This window comes from Ceratosolen solmsi, unplaced genomic scaffold (genome assembly GCF_000503995.2).
Source record: "Ceratosolen solmsi marchali unplaced genomic scaffold, CerSol_1.0 scaffold3, whole genome shotgun sequence".
NCBI lineage: Eukaryota > Metazoa > Arthropoda > Insecta > Hymenoptera > Agaonidae > Ceratosolen > Ceratosolen solmsi.
Genome location: NW_011948428.1, coordinates 2366391 through 2382812, shown reverse-complemented (window position 1 = coordinate 2382812; position 16422 = coordinate 2366391). Strand labels below are relative to the sequence as shown.

The window sequence follows — 16422 nt, the reverse complement described above, 5'->3', positions numbered from 1 at the left end:
AGTAGAGCTCCTCGAGGGTCGCCACGGCCTCCTTCGTTGTTTCGAGCATACTTTGGCCGACCACGTGGCCCGGCATCGGTATCTGCAGTTGCACACCCTCGGCTTTCTAGGAAAACCATTTTATTTCTAGTATTTGGCGCTCTTGGATAGCTCATTACCGTTCTATTCCTATTCTATAATCCTTCGTTTTTATCATTTTTCACATCGTCTGTCACTGCCTCTGATAATTAATATTTGTTTACCAAGAATAAGTAAACGATATCGTTATTGCGCTATGCAGAAAGTGCGATGTAGAAGTAAGTCGACTGGCAAATTCGTACGACGGATATTTCGGGTGATTTTTGCGTTTAATCGATCGAAAACGATGGTAAAAACGGGACTATCGTTTCTCCACGCAATTATCACGAGCAGGAACAAATAATGGAAAATTTCTCGATAAATCAAAAAAATAAAGTTGAAAAATAAAAAATCCGCGTAACCACGAGCATCCTATTTTATATTGATTTTCTGAATTTTTAACTGAAGCGTGCGTGCACATATATATTTTTTTACACACTTTTTACAGCCTTAACGATCTGATTAGCTTAAAAAATTCGAAAAATTAGGGAAAAACTTTGAAATTTAACAGATTTGTACGATTTTTATAATATTTATTGTACTATATTTTTTATCGTACAAACCAACTGTCCGCATATAAATGTCTATGGATGATAGAAAGTTATAGAAGCTTTCCCTAAGCTTCGTACGAATGAAAAGTAACGGTAACTTACTGTATATTTATTTATTTGCAATCGTCAATAATTAAATAAATAAAACTTTACGGCTGTTAATTTCAACATCATATTTCGAATAACTCGAACAAATTATTTAACATATGATGAATTAAGATAAAACAGATTTATTATTAAGTTGTTTGAAGAAAAAAATTTAAAAACATACTTTCTAATAAACTCTTTTGTACTTTGAACAATATATAGTAATAATAATTGTAATTATAAAAATAATAATAAAAAATAATAATTAAAATAATTTCTTTATTTATTTTATCTTTAATTAAACTTTACCATCAATAGATTGTAGAAGACATATAACATAATAATATTAATTGATAGGTATATTAATAATGTAATGATAATTTGATATTTTGGAAATTTACATTACCAGTTTTGGATGGATTTTTAATAAGGCATTTTTTGCAGCCTCTGCTTTTGGAGTTTGATTAACAGCATCTTCATATGCGTAGAGATTTTGTCTAACTATATTACTAAATGAAACTACAGAGTTATCGACAAACGTTATTGTATTAATTCCCCATCCGAGGAGGACTCTGGCCACCGAGCAACCTAATGTTCCAGCTCCTAATAAAAGGCATCTGAGTTTTCTAATATAGTCTAGATCTAAATTAGGTACCAATCGCCACTTTATTAGTCTTAAATTCAAACTGATCGCTCTGTCCAAGTGCCTACAAGTGCAATAAATTTAATTATTTGCCATAAAGGCCAAAAAAGTATAAATACAAATGTAACGATACTCTGTATGATTAATATATTGTGTTTGATAAATTAGTTACCTGATTGGATCCATCGTTTTTGATAAATTAACAAAATTTGATCCCATTTTGCCATGCTCGTTTATTTCCCAACCTACTAAATTTCCCTCTGACAATGCTGTCCTTAAATCTATGCTACTTTTTTGTTCTTTGGGTTTAATTGTATAAACTATGGCGTTGTTAAAATTCTGTCCTCGCACTGAAATAAATTTCATCCACTTTGCAAAGCAAACATTGGGACAATGAAGAAATAGCAGGCACAAAAGATTTCTCAATGGCCAGCCAGGAGCGGAATGCGAACACGGATCATAAAAAGCAAAATAAATATCTGCTTCGTTCTATAAATAAATGTATAATTATACAAGTTTAATTAGAAAATGTTTAATACAAAACGCTTGTGTTAATATTAACAAGTGCTTACGAGTAGACAAAACTACTTATAACAGTAATATGAGATTCGTTATTAAAAAACAGTTGGCCATCTTTTAATAGTGCCTCTATGTTAATTAGGTTAATTAAACTTTAAATAATCACCTCTAAATCGCTTGAATTTCCAATTTCAATACCTCGAGCTAAACTAACGATTTCTAATGCTTTTGATTCCTTTGTAATAATAGCAGCAAAGAAGTTCCTGTGCTTGGGATCTAATTTTGCGAATCCTTCTACCAAACTTTCAAATTGACTAGAACAAAATTCTTCTTTAACAAATACCGACTCTTTAGCATAATGTACCTCGGGTAAATTAAATGGTGTAGGATGCGCTACCCAATAATGAAAACAGAATTTTTTTAAATCTGCGTAAGAGTGTATTAGAAACGTCATTAATTCGTATGGTTTCTCAATGGCAGATCCACTTATGAGTGAATTAATTAATCCTTTTCCAAGTGTAAGCATGAAAATTTCTGGATTGGTTTGCTTATACATATCAAATGTATTTTTATTAACCATAAAACCATTGCATGGAACACCTGCATTGTGAGACGTTAGCTCTAAAGGCCTACAATTAAGGTTTCTTTTTTTAATAAATTAGTTACAAGTACAAATAATAATATAAAATCTTAAATATAAAACTATAAACTGCACATTATGTATATTTTAATTATTTTTCAAAACTATAAAATAACTTTGTACAAAAATAAAGAATAATATTATTACTCTTTGTATGTATAAATATGTAAATGCAATTATATTTCAATGTTTAAAGAAATGTCTCGATTGAAAGTTTTATTGTAAAGTTTCAAAAATTATACTACAATATTTCTTAGATATTTTATAATAATTATCTTACGTATTAAATGATGTATAATCAAGCCACAATGTTTTTTGCGCTCGTTCCTCTGGATTCAGACTATAGCTTCCCCATAATGGAATTTGTATTTCATCTTCTAATTTAAATTTGTCAACTTTTAGTTCAGCAAATTTTGACCAGAAACTCGGGTCTGGCGAACATCGGATTTTGGAAAATTTAACAACATTATCCGACATTATTCCTGTCTGTTATTACACTTAAAAATAAAATGTAATGTGCCAGAGTTTAAGAACTTTTATAATTGCGAATAATGTAAAAGAATCATTTCTAACAGTAAAAACATAGACGTGAAAATATTTTTCAAACGTAATTTACGTATTAGCTTTCAAAATATAACCTTAAAATTCTAATTATGACTCACATTATAAGAAATATTAATTCGAGTTACCTATAATTAATTTACTAATTAATATCAGGTCTTTCCTTTTACAGAAAATATAAATAACACTATATTATATAAATGCTAATGCGAAGTTTTAATTTAATGTGCAAAATACATCGTCATAACATTGTCATACATCAGTATGTTTATATACACAAACTCGCCTTTGATTTATTTTTACCTCTAAGCACCCACAACTGCATATAGAATAATTTTCTATTTAATTGTTTATTAGTGTGTGCGCGGGAAAATTAAAATTGAGCTTGCATTATTCTTCCTGTCACAAATCAGAATTTTCTATTGGATCTACAATAACAGTTATGTATTATAATTATTTATCATATACTTTATATTCAATTGCATTACATTATGAGATCACGACGTATTTCAAAATGTAAATATCAAGCTCGAAGATATTAAGATAAATATTTAATGTGAATTTTTTGAAATTTAAGAAATTAATTAAATTATGAATAGTTTTTATTCGAGGATATTGTAAGTTTCATAAGGTTTATTAGATTAATGATATAAGGTGGGTAGGCTTTGTCGATCCAAGTCACATAATAACTTTTAAACTTTTGACAATAGTGATTATGAAGAAATTAGATTAGAATTCAGATAATTATCACTTTATGTTTTCTTTTTGTATCGAATAAATTGATATTTGTGGCTGATTATGCATGGTCGCGTAAGATTAACAATACATTCATTTATGCTTATTCGATTCAATGAATAGAATGGGAAATTAAAGATTATGAAAATCACTGATGTAAATTCTATAATATTTCATTTATTAGGTAAATTTTTTTTTGCTTATATATTTACCGCGATTAATTATTTATGCAGAAAACAAGTATCAACATGAAAGATTGCATTGTTTTTCGAACGATTTTTCATTTTCTTTCCAACTATATCGCCATTGATTGGATTTTACTGTCAACGTTGACAAAATATATTCAAAATATTTAATTTTTTTTGTCCTTATTTTTTTTTTTTTTTAATATCAAAGATTATAATTGAAATATATTACATAAAATAAATAAAAAAAAAAAAGTATATTTTTCAGACTGTTTATAATACAATGTAGCGACAACAAAACTTTTCATGCAACATATTTATTTCAACGCATTTGTTTAAAAGAATTTTTTATTTTTTAAGATGTTGCACTTTATACTCCACCAATTCTCTCTTTGACCGTATAAATGTCTCAATTAAAAGTATCATCAGAATGCTTTTTAAATGTTGTTTATTACGAATAATTCTTTAGTAAGTAAATGGTAAATTATCTAACTTTTTAAGTGTTCATTGATATTTCAGTTATTATGCAATGGATTATTTTAATAGAAAGTAATATCGCATATATCAATTCGTATATGAAAATAATTACAGTGCAATTAATAACAGAAGGAAAGAAAAGAAATTATTATAATTTTATGCTTAAATAATACAAACATAAATTACATTGGAATTAAAGAAAAACTAAGCTAAGACTAACTAGCAAATAAGATAATTTATAGTGTCGAATGGAAAATTGAATGGAAACAAAGGACAGAATATTTGAAGGCTATTCATTGATTGAACGACACCATGAAATGTTTACTACGCACATCTCTCTTAATTCTTATTATAAACAAAATCTATCGCTTTATAATTCTGTGCATTTACATTTTACATTTAAGCGTCGATTTCATGTGGGTAGGTAATCCTGTCGATGCACTCGCTTGTATGCGCCATGTGTGCGTGCGTGCGTGTGCGCGTAAGCGATAGTTGGCCTCTCACACATGAAACATATTGTATGAAACGTAAACACATTGGGGTTCGACTGCGGCTCTACTGATTCATTTTGTAATTAAATTTAAACTGTTTTAAAAATGTCTCTTTGGGTGGATAAGTATCGGCCCCTGAATTTTAAAAAATTAAGTTACCATTTAGAGCAAGCTCAACAATTAAAAAACATGGTAAGTAATTGGATTAGTCGATGAACATTCAAAAACATTAAAGGAAAAGGTTATAACATGAATATTACGCGGGAATATTTGTGGCTCTTATAATAATTGTGTATAAGATAGACGTTTTTCCCTATTTTAAACTTAAAAATAAAAAAATAAATAAAATATTACACTACGATCAATCTTGTTTTAATTAATTTTAAATGCAATATTGCATTGTGTGATTATTTTTATTTAAATCATCGAACGGACGATAAGTGTAGTCCAAAAAAATTTGAACAATAAAAATAAGTCTTTTTAATTATAAAGGTTGAACAAGGAGACTTTCCTCATTTATTAATTTATGGCCCACCAGGAGCTGGAAAAAAGACTCGAATTATGTGTATTCTTAAAGAACTTTATGGTAATGGAGTTGATAAGTTACGAATGGAATCAATGTTATTTGAGGTTTGTTTTACAGTTTTTTTTCTCCTCCTTTTGCTAAAATGATGCATTGTGTCAATATTTACAATTTTACAAATTGCCTTTTATCTTAGACTCCGTCGAAAAGAAAATTTGAAATTATGACTATTAGTAGTAATTATCACATAGAAGTAAATCCTAGTGACGTAGGTATTTACGATAGAATAGTTGTCATGAATCTTGTCAAAAGCACTGCTCAAACACATCAGATTGATCCTAGTGGTCAAAGGGAATTTAAAGGTACGATATCATTTTCCATTTATGCTTATGTATATTGCTTAATAGAAAAGCTTATTAAATATGCTCGTTATCTATTGTAATAGGTAATTGAAATTGTAAAAAAAATTTTCTCATACAATTTTTTTGTTTAACAGTGGTATTATTGACGAGCGTCGATCAATTAACAAAAGATGCACAGCATGCACTTCGTCGAACCATGGAAAAGTATGTTGGAACTTGCAGACTTATATTATGTACTAATTCAATATCACGAGTATTACCCGCTATAAAATCAAGATGCTTAGCAATTAGAGTTCCTGCCCCAAAGATCGATGATATAAAATCAATTTTACATTATGTAGCCAAACGAGAAAGTCTCAATCTTCCAGACGAGCTGGCTACTAGAGTCGCTGAAATGAGTGGGAGAAATTTGAGAAGAGCAGTTTTAATGTTGGAAGCATGCAGAGTGGAGCAGTAAGTAAAATTAGATAGGACAAGTTAACGTTAAATTATTATTTACTAAAAATGGTTGAAAAATCATCTCAAAACGAATCACCTACGGTCACTTTATTATTTGTAAAAGATTAAAATTTTTCAATATTTAAGTACCAATGAAATACATTAAACATAATGAAGTAGTGTAATAAGTGAATGTATGCTTATGGAAACGTATAGTCGATGGGAAAACATATAAGTTGTAAAAAGAAAGTTTTTACAAATTAAGAAATTATCAATAAATGAAAAAAACATTTTCACAACTTTTATCACAATTTATTTTATAAATTTCATAATGCTTTCAGATATCCATTTACAGCAGAACAAAAAGTTACGGAACCAGATTGGCAAGTTTATATTAGGGGCATCGCTACTCTTTTGGTCACCGAACAAAGTCCACAAAAATTATTGGAAGTGAGAACTAGGTTTTACGAACTGCTAACGCATGGAATTCCTACAGATTTAATATTTAAGGGATTGCTGCAAGAAGTTACTAAAAATTGTGATTTACAGTTGAAAATTCAAATTGCAAATGTGGCAGCCGATTACGAGCATAGAATGCATCAAGGAACAAAAATTATTTTTCATTTGGAAGCATTTGCTGCCCGATTTATGGCAATATACAAAAAGTTTATGGATGCTTCTTTAGAAGCATTTGTGTAAAAATCCTGTTCGCAGTTAAATATATATATATATTTTTTTAGATTAAGTTGTTATATTTACAATATTAAATTATTAAAGACACTTATTAATAAATGATTATATTTTATTTCAAATAGTAATTAAAATTATAATTCTTAATTTATTAAATATTGTAGATTTACAAAGCTGCCAAAGATAATGCTGAGATTAACGTTGCAGCTACTACAATCCATCCGCTACTGTAAACTTCCTTCATATTCAAGCCCTTGCCCAAGTCCCACATCTGAAAGGAACAATATCATTTATTATTTGATTAATTATGATGCAACTTTGATCTGTTATTAATTTAATTCAAAATGCCTTATACCAAATGTCTCAGTCCATTGCTGTAATGATACGTCAATGGTATAGCGAATAGCGCTTTTCCTAAATATAACAGCGCAGCTGGTAAGTTCCAATTAGTAATAACTTGAATAACACAAGGAATTCCTCCGGGAATGAATAATGTTCCTGAAACGAAGGATTTAATATTATACTTCTAACAAAAATTACGGTTTTGTTAAAAAAATATGAATTACAATGAATGACACATTAACGCGCTTACGTAACGTACAATTATTTAATTTATTATTAGGCATTTAAAATTTCATTTAAAATAATTATACATTAAAGTAAAGATAAGTTAAAGATAATTTACCGAATCCAAGGAAAATTCCGTATAAGCTCAGGAGAACTCCAGAGGCACGATGTGTGATGGACAAAAATGATGTTAACTGAACCTGGTATATCGTTAGATGTGGTGATAATGGTCGAGCGAGACGTAAATTTTTCTGCGCATACGTTTCAGGTTCGCAGCACATTAAAGCTGCAGATGTAGAAATCCGCGATGGACTAAATGTGAGATAATAATTGTACAAATATTTATCGCCTTCAAAATCTATGAAAAATAATTATTATGTAACCTACTTGGATGTATATAAACAACGAAAATTATTAAGATATAAATTACGTCTGCATATTAATCTGAAACGAATTTGATCAATTTAATATCAATGGCATAAAATAGACAGGGCATTAACATTTTATCTATTGTTCGATAAAGAAAGAAAAAAAGAAAAAAAACAATACTAACCTAGTAAAATTAAGCGCCATTTTATTATTAAAAAGTATTGGAATTAAAATAATATTATTTTCCAATTTTTGCTTTAAAACTGTCGCCACATTAAGAACGATAGATAATAATAGACAAACAGGTAATTAAATAAATCGGGTATGGGCAGAAATTTCGCACAGTAGATTCTTGTTATGGTAAGTAATAATCTATGTTCTGAGCGTTTGAAGATTCATCTGTCCAATTGTTGGACAAAACCTGTGCTGTCATCATCAACTGAAAATTAAATTAAACAAAAAAATAGATTCGCAATATGATATTTCGTTTGTAAATAATATTATTGATGTGTACGTTGGCGCACAGTGAATTTTGTAAAATTTTCGAAAAAAAAAAAAAAAAAAAAATCTTTTTGTTTTACTTTGTTTTTTTTTTGTTAAAATATATAAGAGAAATAAATTGATAAAAAAAAAAAAAAAAAAAAACAAAACAAAAAAATTATTAATTAGGTGAAGGTATTATTATTATTATTATTATTATTATTTTTTTCTTATTAATTTTATCGTTTGTATAGTATTTTTGTAATATAATTGAAAAATCAATGTAGCGGAATGTACATTTTTTGCATTTGCTTATATTAAATGCCGGCAAGGTGGACTTTGTGTTCAAAATTCTTTCACGATCTCATTGGAAATATTTATAATCGATATTTTGTTAAAACACTTTTTGCGTATCGGATCATGTAATATGGTAATAATGAAGGTCGTCAAAAAGTCAAAGGCGATTAGGAAAATAAGAATCGATCGATTAGGTACATATTTACTTATTTATATATTGACAATTTCATTACATACGTACATTGAAACTCGCAGAGTTCACGTAATTCGATTATATATATATATATATATTTGTTTGTTTGTTTGTTACAATGTTTAAACGTGTGTGATGATTTTCATACGTATCCAATTATGCACATAGACGTAATTATCCTCGCATACAAATCGTATATGTTTAATTATAATTGTAACGTTATTCAATATGAAATCAATATGTTTCAATCTTATAGCGAGCATGCACAATTGTTTCTAAAACTTTAAATAATTGCTCGTAAGACATTTCTAGTTGACTTTAATAATTCACAGAATGGAGAATAAGCAAAGCAAAAAATTTAGAACAAAATTAATTTTAATTCTATGATTATTAAAAATTAATGTAAAAGCAAAGGATATGATAACAAATTTTTACCCTTACATTATGGTATACAGGTAAGTCTCTACCGAACGATCAATTACATTTATGCATATGTAAGCGTTTCAATTAACTATGTAAAATTCCAATTTATAAATTCTATATAAATGTTTTAAATTTTTATGCCGTTATTGTTACGATGGTTGTTTAAAATTTCTCATAATCACAAGTTTTTGTAGTACAAAGAAGCGGCAAATTGAAATTTCTTATACCATAAAATACAGTGTAATTTTGTCAATTAAAGTTTGTTTTATCATTCGTACTTAGTATCGTACGTTAGATCTTCCAACGAATGATTATTAATTCCATACAAATATCCATTAATATTTCAATAATAATATTATTATTGCGAATCTTGGATCTTGGCTCTCCAACTGCCTATTACGATTCTTTTCACTTTAATTTCGAAATAATACCGCGTAACGAACACTTTTTACATCAGGTTATTAATCTTCGTAATTAATCAATAACAAACATTTTTGTTCCTCCTTCCTCCTTCCTCCTTCCTCCTCGTCCCCCCTCCCCGACCCCGGCCCGTCTCTTTTTATTCTACATATTAACCGCGAGAAACACAGGTTACATTATTAAGCGAATTGCTCGGCTCCACGCACCTATCAATATTAATTAAGCAATCACTCTCTAATCGACTTTGCTACATATATTTCAGTTGCATTATTTTATGAACACGATTAAACATTATCTAGCCGTGCTATTTAAATAACAGACTTCTATCTCATGTACATTTACATTAATGCAGTTTTTCTTGATGTACAAATTCACAGACTTGCAGTAACGAATGCATAAAAATTGCATTTTCAGGCCTCAAAAAAATCAATGAATTATATAAATTATTAACAATTATCATTGTATAGCATTACATATGTTAATCTATAATCAACGAGACATATATATGTTATATTGATAAAATGAATGTTTGGTTACAAGATGCAATTTCATGTGATATGCGCATGAGTTGTATGTATTGTTATTTTTATTAACGAAGCAAAACTTAGCAGAACTATTAGTTACGAATATGCATAAATTATAATGAAATTACATGTACAAATACATAATTTTATGAACTATGTATATAATTTATGCATAATTCTTTCTATTTTAGAAAAGCTCAATACAGTCAATAAAAATTATATTTTTATCGAAAAATGTAAGCGCGCTCTTACGAATTTTTAAATTAAATGTACAGTTCTTGTATTATTGACTAACGAAACCGAACATACGCAGCCTGCGCACATGCATACACTTTTATTTCCTTCTACTCCCCGAGAAATCGAAGAGCTTTTACTTTTCGTTTTTAATCTTATATTACGATTATTCATTTATAAACTTATATCTAATATGTACTTAATTCAAACCATATTTAAGCTGACTCTGATGAAATAAACTTAATTACTCACCAAATTACTTCAAGACTGGAGTCAATGTAAGAAATATTTTTATTCTTTGTCAGGAAGTAATCATCTTCATTTTTCTAAATTTCGAAAACATTCTAAAAAGTGGAAGTAAATTATGAAACTAAACCGTTTGTTCGCAGAATAAATTTAATAATGCATTAAGACTTTAAGCTTCATCAAAAGATACTTAAATATTTTATTGTAATTTACTTTTCATTGGTCATTTGCGTAGTAATAAGATTCATTGGGTGAAAATTATTTGTACATATATGTAAAAAAAAAAAAAAAAAAAAAAAAAAAAAAAAAAAAAAATTTTTTTTTTTTTTTTTTTTTTTTTTTCAACAAACGATTTAATTACTTCTTTACTATTATAAGAGAATTTCTACATAACAGATAACTTATCCATGTAATATTTTATAAAAACATAACCAGGACATCGCTGATCAAATCTAAAAACCCCAAGAGAAACAACAGTGGATTAAAACCAAGTTCCCAAGTCTTTTACTCTTAATTAAGATCAACCGTTAGAAAATAATAGGAATGTCTAGGAAGCAATTGACAATACGGACTTAAATTCAGTGTTTTTCATTTTTTACTAGTCTTTGACAATGGCAACTCTTAATAAAAAAGGTGCACACTCTATGTAGTTCATTTTTTCAGTACCTTTACTCGTTAAAGAACAGTCTTTAAATTTTGCAAAAAATACACCTTTAATACTTTTATGAGATCAACAATAAATTTGTTCTTTTGTCATATATTATACATATTATCGTCTGTTAGTTTTTTTTTTTTTTCTTTTTTCTGTTTTCTTTTTTTAAACTTTAATGAAGCTAGTGAAAGTAAAATCGTACATGTACGAGCAAAAATGATAAAAACAAAAAAAAAAAGAGAGAAACAAACAAAAACGATATCTTCTGAAAAATTAAAATATTATCCAAATAAAAAATCCATTCCTGAGATTCTAAAGAAAATGTTTCTATTTAACTTAAATTAAGAAAGAATAAAATATATTTATGTTTTTAATATACAATACTTCAAAACTATATGAATAGGATAAGAGTATTATTAACAGAATAGTAATAAAATTATTAATTATAGCACAAACTAGAAGACAAACTGGAAGAATATAACTCGAGTGATTTATGTTAGAGAGATAAATTCTTAATCCCACTTTTTGGAAAACATATTAGAAAAGTGAGTTAAAAGTTCATTTAATTATTTATAAAATTTAATTGTTTAAAAAATTTGTATTTCCATTATTCGTATTAATATTTAAAATATTATAATAACATGTTAGAATTAATAGTAATTAAATAAATAAAAGTGTCTAGAGGTATAATTTTCTTACTTTTCCTAAAGCTAACTAATTATTTAAGTAAAAGTTGATTAAATTAACATTCATTTTCACTGATGTTTCCCCTCAAATAAAGAAAAAGCTTATTTAAGACCACAAATTTCTTTTTACAATAATAAATAAGTTTGCTGCATCATACGTACTTCAATAAACACTCAAGTAATCTTAACAATTAAAAATGCTTAAGAAACTCTTTTTCTTGGCTTGTACACTGATATCACGCATAAACATTCAATGTGCCGTATTTGACAATTAGACATTACTGTCAGGTCTTTCACTTACACCCATTGGTTGAGCATTTTGAACTAATGTTGACTTTGTATTTGATGACATTCCTTGCGAATCAGTGATAACTGTTGCTCTCATTTCGTCCCTCGATGCCCTATAAAAACAATTATAATAATTAAATTAACGACTCTTTTCAAAATATTCTACTTTAAAATTTGCATACAAATAATTTAGATGATTATATTTCATAATAGTGTAAACAGAATTACATAAAGATCTAATGCTCTAAGAACTACATAAATAAAATAAAAACAATCAATCATTCTCTGAAAATACAGATAAATAACACATAAACAACTATCGACACCTTTTTCTGTAATAAAAATACATTATTTTATTTAATAAATAAAGCAGCTAACAGCGTAAAAAAAGTAATAATAGTATTAAACACCAATTTTCCTAGAAAGCAAGAATTATTTGTCTATGATAAAGAGACTCCAGAACTTTTGTTAACTAACTAAGACGTTAAATTTAATATTAAGGTAGGCAAATTTTTTTATCAACTACTTTCAAAAAGAAAAACAAACAAAACAAAAAAAATAGTAGTAAGTGAATGTAATGTTGCAAACATCTATAGATGGAATAATTTATAACATGGTCACATTTAAATTTACTGTTCCCCCTTAAACGTTCCTAACTTTTATAAATTACACGCTCGAATCATTAGACCCGTGTACTGGTTAATAAGATTATTTATATTTCTAAGGTGTATAAGTGTATAAGAATTTATAAATTTTGCATTTAAAAAGTTGGATTTTCATAGTAAAAATACTGGTGTCTCAGAGCAAATAGCACATAGAAAGTTTGATGAATGAGACTACAGGATGTTAATGTAAACTACAGGATTAAGACCAGTTTTGGAGATTAAGGAGTGTTTTTGTATTATTGCCTGGTTAGTGGAGTACTGCGATTAATGCTTTTGTAGCTTATGTTGGTCTCCAGACGTCAGGATCCTCCATTAGAGTCGAGCGATGATCACCAGGTGGAATTTGTTCTTGTGGAGAACCGACTGAGGTAGGTGGGCCTGCTGCATCCAACCCGCTACCTCTATTGTTTTATATATTTGACAATAATGTACATTCTTTTTGTCACTGTGATATATGTTAATATTTTGGACAGCAATGAGAGAACTCAACGTAACTTACGAAGAATAACAAACAAAAGCGGATATTATTTAACATTACACTCGATGATAAAACTTAAACGTGTAAAAGCCAAAACTACGTATTTATTATAGCAATGGATAGTATGTTCGTTGGTAATTTTTGAAACGAAACGTTGCACTATAAAAACTAATTTGGTGTATGTCAACTATTAGATGTATTAGGTGAAATGTATTTATAGCTGAGTTATTTACATATGTAAATCAAGTTTTCATTAAGGATAAATTTATCGATACTTTTTATCCTCAAGATTTTCATAAATAAAGATATTTATAGTGACAATTTAATTTTCGTATTATAAAACAGAAAGAATAAGGTATTTTAATGTTATTCTTTCGCATTTGTTCACTTATTTTATCTATGTGTAGTTAAAACATATACGAAGCATATTATTATATTTTGTTCCCATTATAATTTCATTAAAACTGCAATATTTAAATAACCAAATAGTCTGTTTAGTTATATATGAAAATTTTAAATTGTACGTTAGAAGTATTTTACTTACTTTTTGCCAATAGCCATCATTCCATAAATTACACCGGTAGCGAATATCAATCCACTTCCAAATATAGTCCCTATGCCAGGACACAGAAAAATTGCTGGTAATGCGAGGCTGCAATTGGTAATTGCAATTTCAATAAAAACATGCAGCATAATGTGATACGAGTATCGTGTAGTATTAGATTTTTTAAATTAAATTTATGTTACTTTTTCACCTTTGAAATTTTTTCTTTCCAATACTCAACTTCAAAATCACTATTGGCCATTAGCGTAATATTAAGTTTTAAAAATATAATACTTATATAAAGCAATAATTCCCATTAGAATTTTATACCATTAATTTCCCATTAATATTACCATTAATATTCATAATATCATTTAATGAATTAATACATGTAATTTAAAAATACAAATTCTTTATTCTCTACGTAAAATCTTATACCTCGAAAAACACAAACTTATTATTGGATGTAAATTAAGATGAAATTGCGCATGAAAATGTCTAATAATAAAGTCTTTTAAATATTTTTAACAACATTACAATGTTGATTTTTTTTAATTTCAATTCTTCCAAATACTTTCTATTAAAATTAACAGTAATAAGGTATTTATAATTATTATTCATTGATAATTTTTGTTCACTTGTATAATTATTTATAGGCGTTTAATTTTAATCTAAATTATCGAATGGATTGTGAGTATATTTAATATAATATCACAACACTTGTCAAACAATATATTCACCCGATAATGAATAAGCGATAATTTAATGTTTCACTTCCTTTAGGAAGTGTATACTAACAGTCACAATACACTAGAAAAAACAATTCCATCAAATGGATTGATTAAGATCAAGGTGATTAAATAAAGTGTTTTTATGCAAATAAAAAGTATCGGGCAAGAACATTTCAAATTCTGAAATAAATGTATATCTTTGTAGGTTACCTTGGCTAACAACTGATTCATTTACCAAGCTGAAAAATACTTTACTCTTTAAAAATTAATAATCGAATACTTACACGCAATAAGCAGCTGCTCTATTCCAATAGGGTCTCGTATCTACCCAGTCACTTAAATTCTGAACAAAGGCAATGAATAAACAACAACAGGGTGCTTCGATAGTAACGACTATAAATCCAGCAACCATTTGCCACAAGCCACCTAAGAAGCAGTCCACTTGCGCTAATAAAATTGATGCACAATTCCATGCGCCCAAAAAGATTGCAACTGTAACATATAAAATATATTACCTGTAGAAAAACATTGTTGGCTTGTCTTAAAGCAGAATTTGAAGTAAATAGCAGAAAGATAATGTATTATTAAAAAAATATTACTCCGACCGGTAGTTCTTAGTTCGAGTTGAGCAAAATCATATTCACAATTCTAATATTCGATATAATATTGACTTTTGGTTTTGCTGTATCGCTATCGATAGAACCTCGTGTATAATAAGCTACAAGTATTCATATTTTGTACGACAACTCGATAGTTGATAAGAACATTGTATTTGGTTAAAATTCAATATATATAATACGCATTGTCATATATCTGCAATCACGATAGATAAACGTTCATGCTTAAATTAAACAGACACGTTTGTACAGAAATATAACGGAGATGAAACATTGTATAAGGCAATATCAAAACAACGTAGGACGCACGTAGAATAGAACTTAAAGTAACCAACGATAAAGTAATGATAATGAAAGCAACGCTCAAACCATCGGGTATAAAAAAATTTAGTTCAATCATCGGCTTTTTCAAAAGATAAAAAACAAATCTTACCAAGTTCGACGAGCTCGGTAAGAAAGGAGACTAAGAATATGCTCAGTGACTCACGACATAAATAAGCTGCCGTTACGCGCTAATGATTATAATGATTTTATAGGGAAATAGCTGTGAAGCTTCTACTTCTCAATAATGCAATGCACACACAATGCTCCAATTATTATAATTACTAAGTCATAGCCTTAAGGAGCCGTTTGAGAGATGTAGGCTAGTAAGTAGGACGATGAATAAAACGGAGCTTCGCTCGGATGTAGCTTAAATTGAACGAGTCATCCCCCTCCGGGGGAGGGGGGGGGCGGACGGAGTTAGTCGCGGATAAATCATAGACTCCAAGTGTAAGAACGAGTCGGATTAGCAACGCTAACGGCCAAAAAGAAGATGAGGTGACTGATATAATTACTAAAGCTGCCGACAGTCCCAAGACCCCTTCCAGCGTACTTCATCCACCAGGGCACGTCGTCCTTGTCGGCGGTGTCCTGTCCGGGTTTCCGCATTATAGCCGCCAACCTGTCGCCGATCGACTGCCGTGCGGGGAGCATCGCGGGAGGGAAAG

General features: G+C 28.6%; 4 protein-coding genes across 4 annotated transcripts in view; 1 reads left to right on the top strand and 3 right to left on the bottom strand.

Moving 5' to 3' along the window:
- The window catches only part of Atg7 (Autophagy-related 7), a 6987-nt gene extending 3899 nt beyond the window's left edge, over window positions 1-3088 (bottom strand). Inside the window, exons 1-5 of the mRNA XM_011501340.1 lie at window positions 2838-3088; window positions 2084-2546; window positions 1571-1887; window positions 1162-1462; window positions 1-106 (exon numbers count right to left, since the gene is read on the bottom strand). The exon at window positions 1-106 is cut by the window's left edge and continues 227 nt beyond it. Coding sequence (XP_011499642.1) covers window positions 1-106; window positions 1162-1462; window positions 1571-1887; window positions 2084-2546; window positions 2838-3034 — 1384 coding nt within the window. The 5' untranslated portion in view covers window positions 3035-3088. The remainder of the gene's footprint in view (window positions 107-1161; window positions 1463-1570; window positions 1888-2083; window positions 2547-2837) is intronic.
- A 1941-nt stretch (window positions 3089-5029) lies between these two features.
- RfC38 (replication factor C subunit RfC38) lies at window positions 5030-7102 on the top strand. Its single transcript, XM_011501339.1, has 5 exons — window positions 5030-5198; window positions 5499-5636; window positions 5726-5891; window positions 6026-6344; window positions 6671-7102. The coding sequence occupies exons 1-5, from the start codon at window positions 5112-5114 to the stop codon at window positions 7026-7028; spliced, it is 1068 nt and encodes a 355-aa protein (XP_011499641.1). The 5' UTR covers window positions 5030-5111; the 3' UTR covers window positions 7029-7102.
- Window positions 7103-7147: 45 nt separating this feature from the next.
- On the bottom strand, window positions 7148-8376 carry LOC105363600 (succinate dehydrogenase cytochrome b560 subunit, mitochondrial). The gene is made up of 5 exons (XM_011501338.1): window positions 8140-8376; window positions 7974-8030; window positions 7705-7898; window positions 7375-7517; window positions 7148-7290 (listed from the first exon to the last, which is right to left on the bottom strand). The coding sequence occupies exons 1-5, from the start codon at window positions 8157-8159 to the stop codon at window positions 7186-7188; spliced, it is 519 nt and encodes a 172-aa protein (XP_011499640.1). The 5' UTR covers window positions 8160-8376; the 3' UTR covers window positions 7148-7185.
- Window positions 8377-12305: 3929 nt separating this feature from the next.
- Window positions 12306-16422, bottom strand: part of fwe (calcium channel flower) — a 4437-nt gene continuing 320 nt past the window's right edge. The window contains exons 2-5 of the mRNA XM_011501337.1: window positions 16270-16390; window positions 15101-15308; window positions 14086-14193; window positions 12306-12511 (exon numbers count right to left, since the gene is read on the bottom strand). Coding sequence (XP_011499639.1) covers window positions 12382-12511; window positions 14086-14193; window positions 15101-15308; window positions 16270-16390 — 567 coding nt within the window. The 3' untranslated portion in view covers window positions 12306-12381. The remainder of the gene's footprint in view (window positions 12512-14085; window positions 14194-15100; window positions 15309-16269; window positions 16391-16422) is intronic.